At 35.8% G+C, this 7,110-nt stretch overlaps 1 protein-coding gene across 2 annotated transcripts in view; it reads left to right on the forward strand.

Moving 5' to 3' along the window:
• The window catches only part of LOC150110330 (macrophage mannose receptor 1-like), a 123,913-nt gene extending 120,301 nt beyond the window's left edge, over nucleotides 1-3,612 (forward strand). For both annotated transcript variants that reach the window (XM_090392943.1, XM_090392939.1), the window contains one exon: nucleotides 3,203-3,612. In XM_090392943.1, coding sequence (XP_090249069.1) covers nucleotides 3,203-3,411 — 209 coding nt within the window. In that variant the 3' untranslated portion in view covers nucleotides 3,412-3,612. The remainder of the gene's footprint in view (nucleotides 1-3,202) is intronic.
• Nucleotides 3,613-7,110: the final 3,498 nt, after the last annotated feature.

Below are 7,110 nucleotides of genomic sequence, written 5' to 3' on the forward strand. Positions count from 1 at the left end.
TCTCGGTATACTTCTGGACAGAAAATCAACCTTCAGCCCACATATAAAAGCTTCATGTACAAAAGTATCCAAAGTAATCATACAGCTCTATCCCCTAATCAACAGCAACAGCAAATTAGATACCAAAATCAAATTGGTTCTTTACCAGTTGATGATCCGTTCCCATAATTATTTATGAGTCTCCTGCCTGGAGCCACACTTCAAACACAAATATCCTTAAACTGCAGAGAGTACAAAACAAATGCTTACGCATAATCCTGAATGCGCCATTGCATATCTGAGACGTTGTACTTCATCTGGACACACATATCCCCTATATCTACCCTTTCCTTTCATAATTAGCAGTAAAGTTCTTTTCAAAATCGTCAACACACCCACACCAATTAGATCAACAAGCAGCAAACTACGATGATACAGATTCTTCAAATACAAGAGACCAAAATCCATCTCAGTATCAAACAACGATCTATAACTTGCATCCACTCGGGCCGAGCATTTAGCTCATAAATTATTCCCCCCCCCCCTACACAGTATCCTTATCAGATAGAAGGGATTATAAAAGCATTATGCCTCACCGTTATATACAATAATGCTATGTGTTATGCAGGCTATTTGTTTTGTGCCTGACTGCCACTGATAATATTTAATGTTAATCTTTGGGTTCACTTTCTTTCCGGGAAGTAGAGCGGCTCTGCTCCATGGCACGTTTATAAACGACACAAAAGCACATTTACTACGTTACTGATGGAATAAATGATAAAGGGTAGTTTGAGTTAACATGAATTTGTGGTTGTTGAATCTGTGATTATTCGTTCAAATACAGTCGATCTTGGTTTTGCTTGCTGTGAGCTATTGTAGAAGTCATTTAGTTGGAGAAAAAAAAATCAGCTAACGCCTTTTCATTCCCGTATACGGGGAGTAGGCGAGGCCATTTAGCCCTATCTAACTTTATTTGGAGACTGAGTGGGCAGTTCAATCTCCACTGGTACCAATCAGAGATAGATGGCCCAAGGCTATCACTAATTAAGCGGTACACAGTGAAGAGAGAGACGGCTCAAATGTGCCGCCATCTCGTGGTTTCTAACCATAACACAATATATTTAATGTCTGAAATAATGTGGGTTATACGGTCCATTTTCTTGAGTTTACGGGACGAAAAACCCGAGTTTCCGGGAGGAAAAACCCACTTGCCCGCTAGAGATCGACTAACTCGGGAACCGGTCGAAAAAAGGCTTAGAAAAATTTCCTCTAGTCGCCGACTAGACTCGAAACCAAGTCTTCCTTCCGTCGGCCAAGCACCGTGGTATGCAAACGCCACATCCACTGAGCTACACAGGCTTATTTTCTTTTTATTTAAATCAGCTAACGCCCTTTTTATTCCCGTATACGGGGAGTAGGCGAGGCCATTTAGCCCTATCTAACTTTGGAGACTGAGTGGGCAGTTCAATCTCCACTGGTACCAATCAGAGATAGATGGCCCAAGGCTATCACTAATTAAGCGGTACACAGTGAAGAGAGACGGCTCAAATGTGCCGCCATCTCGGTTAGTTGGAGATTATGCCAATAATGTCGGTGAAGCAGATATGTAAGAGACTTTTTCCGATATGCTGAGTTTTGTTTAAAATTTAAATTTTGGATCGATGTTTGGGAGTGATTTGTTTTTAAAGAGCAGTGAATCTTTATTTATTTTGAGTTTAGTATCCTGTTGGTTCTCGAAAGTTATGGGAAGAATGCAAAAACTGAAGAACCGAAAATGTCTATCATTAGGAACTCTGTCTTCCTTCACTGCGTACACCAAAGTCTGAAACAGCTGCAAGAAAATCATTAACGAGTCGAATATTGATTTTCAGGGAGCCAAAAGCAAAGAACTTACACCATGTCGAGATTCATTCGAGCCTTTGGTTCTCTTACTGAAGCAATTTGGCCTAATTTTTCTAAATACTGCCCCATCGCTACGGAACCCCGATGACTTTAAATAGTCGTAATTTATAGAAAAAAGCTAAGCTCTTGGCTATTATTTCGACAAATACGTTGATGAGTTTCTTGCAACTACCAATCAACTTCCACAGGACAAATTTCTCCTCCTCCTGCTGCACTCTGGAAGAACCTCTTTTCCCATGTTTGTCTTAAAAAATACAATATAATACAACACAAAACAAATCTAAAGTGAACAAGTTCGTCCTTAAATCAGACTTCGTCCTATATATAGTATCACCGTAATTTAGGATGACTAATCATTAGCTTTGGGTATAATTATTTTAAAAAAAATGAAACCGTTTCCGAAGGGAAGATAAAAAAATTAAGTGAACCTTAAATGACAGCAGCAAATGCTTTTTCCGTGTCAATGTGGTCAGAACAGTTCCCTCTGAATATGACTACGCAGGTGACATATCTTTAATAGAGAGCTGATGACACCAGGAGATACTGTATCTTGAGTATCATCGGCCTATTAGTGACCGATTTACACTAGCTATTATACCGGTAGTGTAAACAAACAAATGCCACAGCCAGGACCAACAAGCATGAAAACGCTCACGTTCTGTGAACTCCTTTAATCAGCAGCTGGTTACAGTGTACAATTTTTTTTATCTGTTACTTTGTTCACTTTTCTAAATCTTAATAAACCTTCTTCATTTCGACAGTCATATTTACTTATTTATTTATTTACGAGAAGTCATGTTTACTTGTTGCTTAGTTTACTTATTTGCCAAAAGGTGTACCACCTTTTGATTAATTTACTCTGGATTTAGAGAAAGATGTTGGAAATTTAGTTATATATTATTAATTAATTAATTTATTAAGTATAAATATGTCCTCTCCATTGCTTCTGCCTAAATATCACCACTTCTGGTGATACTAAGGCAGTGTGGCTCTCACTAACGAGACCCCAATAAAAGTCGAAATCGGTCTGGATAATGGCCCTTCCCTTAATGCATAGCATTATACATGTCCGCAAGGAGATGTTCTTTGCATTATGGGAGATACTGAGACAAGGAGTGATGAGAACTTGGTCCACCTTTACTACGAGTTGCCTCAGTCCCGAAGGCTGAGGCAACTCGTACGTATTTTCATCGGCTACGCATTTTCTTTTTAAAAAATCATATATGTGTTGTTACCGAAAGAGCTGTATTATCTAAGACATCTCATAACACTTTAATCTGATTTAAAACAAGCATTTCAGTACGGATTTCTTATTTTACAGGTGGGATTGCTGGGATAATGGTGGCCTCATTGATAATAGTGAGTCTCCTTTCAGCACTGGCGATATTTCTTTATTTCAGGAGGAGCAACAGGAAAATTAAGTTTTTTACCCTTTTCAAAAAACTCAGGGAAGAAACAGAAGAAGAAACGATCCAAAATAGTGTCTTATTTCGAAATGACATACAGTCCGAAGTTGAAGAGGTTATTTAGGATAACGAAGTACTTCTTATGCACACACCTTTATGTCAGAAGATATAAGTTATAAAAAAAGTGATGATCTAATCATTTTTGAAAATTTTGAACTCTGTTTGAAACGACAAAGTGCTATGCTATAATCATATATTTAAAATGATTAACAAACTGCTTTTGTCTATTTAGAAGAATCAGGTAAACATGAGATAAATATGAAAATTGATTATTCATAACTATTACCAGACAATTTATTTAGTTTAATTTCAAATCAGGTTCCTTTTGAAAGAAATTAATTTTACTATTTAATTTTAAGAATAAAGATTTGTGATAGATTTTTTCAGAAAAACGAAACAGAGTACTGAAGAGGAAATGATCTTTCAATAACTCATTTCAGTTAAGAAAACAATCGTTTTTTCATTAAAATACATAATTATAGAAAAGTATGACATATGTAACTTTTCTGTGATTTTATATACATATATTATTTATAATTTTATATATACAAATAGGGGATCTGTAAAGTTTTGTTGAACACCTATTAAGAAACAGTATTGCAGCAACTGATATAAACACAAGAAACAACATATATTAAAACCCTTTAACCTAGAAACAAATATATTTTAAAAATAAAATGTTTGTAATAGGTGTTTATCAGAATTTTTTCAGACCCACTCGTACATGGTTCACCATATATATATATATGTGTGTGTGTGTGTTTTGAACCATGCGTGATCTATATTATGGTTCCTATAAAATTGTCTGGCAACGAATACCATTGTTCCAATAGAGCTGATTTCAACTCAACAGGTGTTCGAGGCTGTGACTATCGGCGTTAAATGCAATGCGAATGGCTTCCCATAATATGTTCGATCGTACTTAAGTATTGAGATTTTCATGCCCACGGCAGTCTTTAGATATATCTGCACTTCCAACATACTCTATTCCTTCTCAAGTCGAACTCTATGGGCTGTAACTTTGTTAGCATGAAAAAACAGTCGCACTTCTACAAAATCTTGCGTAATTTTCGCGGATATGTTGTGAGTACTCTCTCTCTCTCTCTCTCTCTCTGAATGAAAAAAAAACCTTGTAGAGTCCTTCATAAGTTAAAAATGGACTCAGCACAAAACAGAACTGTACTCCATTTTTCAAGTGCCAGTCGCATGTTCATGGCAGCAGTTCGACGAGATCTGTGATGGTTTCTTTTTAATTCGATACAAATCATGAATTCCTTGTGCAGAGCCTGCATGTGCGACCCTTATTATACATCTCCAGCACCTTCAGCATTAGAATTCATTATTGATCAGATGCCGTTTTGATATGACAAATTGTTTGAATAACTAGAAGTCAGTCAGTCACGATGGCTTAATGTGTCACGAAGTGTCGTTTCGGCACTCTGGGCATAGTATCAGGGATAGTATCCATTACAAGACGAGTTCAAGAGCCTTTTAGAGCTGTTACTGCTTTGTGTTAGGCTTATTAGAAGCCACCACAGATTCGTCGAACTGGTCGCCTTCAAACGCCTTCTAGAAGTTGTTTGAATTGTAGTGAAAGAGGAACGCAGTATCATCAAAAGAAACAGACACGGGATGTGTGTGTATGGGATGGGAAGAATTTTGTCATTCAGGTTGGAAAATGATCAACCTCAGTGCTATTCCTGTTTTTGATAGGGATACCGTAAATGTTCAGAGGTACCAGGAACAGATCTTCGAACTCTGTGTGTGATTTTGTGGAATACTGTTGGCCCAGATTTTCTTTTCATGGATGACAATGATATTCAGTGCCCAAAGAGCTTAAGGAGGGAGGAATATTTTGAAACCGAAGATATGCATCGACTGCTTAGCACAAATACCAAACTTAAATCTAATCGAACATGTGTGAGACGCTTTTGGGCGTTGCAGTGCATTTATTAGTTATTTTATGGGCCATGCACTAGTTATTTTAAAAGTTATTTTCAAATAACTGGTGCGCGCCCACTAGTTATTTTAAATAATCTATTTGCATAACTTACCGGGGATTGTTAAGATTAATCTACCTAAGAAACTAACGGTAAACTATGAGGCATTTGGACCGGCGATGGGATGAAGATTAGATTACATAAGCAAAATGGATATTAGATCCGGCATTAGTTCAAAGCCGGATGTAGAAACTATGAAAGTTTCGTAAGGTTTCTTAAGGTTTCAGGTCTATCTTTCAATCTCTCTCTCTCTCTCTCTCTCTCTTAAGGATTCTCACTGGTCTCTGAAGAGAATGAACCGATTCGAAACAGCTATGAGGCCAGTGAAACCTTATCAAAATGGACTAATAAAAGGCTAATATTTTAATAAATATTTTAATAAATATTTACTAATAAAAGGCTATGTCTTTTAAGTAGTCTGCACTTAGGTAACTCGTGAGTGCTGGGGAGTGCATTTCGGTAAGCTCTCTGGTCAACTTATGAAACTTTCATAGTTTTTACATTCGGCTTTGAAATAATGATGGACCTAAAATATCCACTTTGCTTATGTAATTTTGCATCGCCGAACTGAAGCCATTTGCTCTTTAATTATTAAAGATTAGATATTGCTAAGATTAATCTACCCAAGAAATTACTGTATATACAATATATAGAACGTATTGTATATACAATATATACAGTACTTTGATTCTTCAGTTCCCATCAGCCTTCCAAAAAATAGTGATTCATGCAATCCAACGAGAAGAACATATGGGATTGACGAACATGAGAACATTGCCTCAAAGCATTAGTTGCGTCCGCTGTGATTTGAAGCAGTAAAAAGCTCAGAGCTCATTAATTTAGAATTTAGAGATTACATCAATTTCATAACTCCATCATGAACGGTTATTGTTAATTTTACTGTACCACTATTATATATTGGAGCCGGACAAAATTATTCGTAATAATCTCCTGTACTTTCTAGTGATGTCCATAATATGAAATATTGTTCTTTGAGTAGTGTATCAGTAGGATGAGAGAGACTTTGGCATCTTTCTCAAATTAAATGATTTAATTTGAAAAAGATGCTAAAGTTTCATCGCTGGCTGAAGTAAAAATGTTATAAATTATGAAGTCAAATTAATTATTAGGTAAAATTCTGTTTTTCAGTTAAGTATATTAATTGTCATTCTCCGCAAAAAAAAAAAATAAACGCCTCAGTATTATTGAGTATCCTCAGTTCGTTAACAATGGAACACAATATAAAAGAATTATTTTGAAAAGCGCAACTACAAATACAGAATAAAACAGACAGCAGATAGTTGGCAAATGCGTGTTTACATATATAATATAATCATCAAAAAATATAATTTACAGAAGATTTAGTAATCCACTCTTACCGAGGATGCAACTGATATTAAAACGAAAATTATACACCTATTACAATTATTTCCATGAAAGTTTGTATTTACTATTTTTTAATAAACAGGACCGTTTACGTACCAATTTTGAAAGAGTTATCAGGTTTTTTATAGAGAGTCTGTATCTAAACAAATATACACGTAGGGTAAGCTTATAATCCATAAAGTTAAACGCATTAATAGGATCATAGTTTTGAGAAACCTTAGACAATGCAAGTGATTCCTTCCTTTTGCAGAATAACACATTTTCGTTCATCTAAGTAAAGTATATCTTGTTTATTTTAGGACCTACAAATCTCTGCTACTCTTATATCTTTTGATCGTACAGGGAGAACATGTTTGGTCTTGTTAAATTATCGAAAT

The sequence above is a fragment of the Typopeltis vanoorti genome, chromosome 1, assembly GCF_054136105.1.
Source record: "Typopeltis vanoorti isolate ZY-2024b chromosome 1, IOZ_Tvanoo_1.0, whole genome shotgun sequence".
NCBI lineage: Eukaryota > Metazoa > Arthropoda > Arachnida > Uropygi > Thelyphonidae > Typopeltis > Typopeltis vanoorti.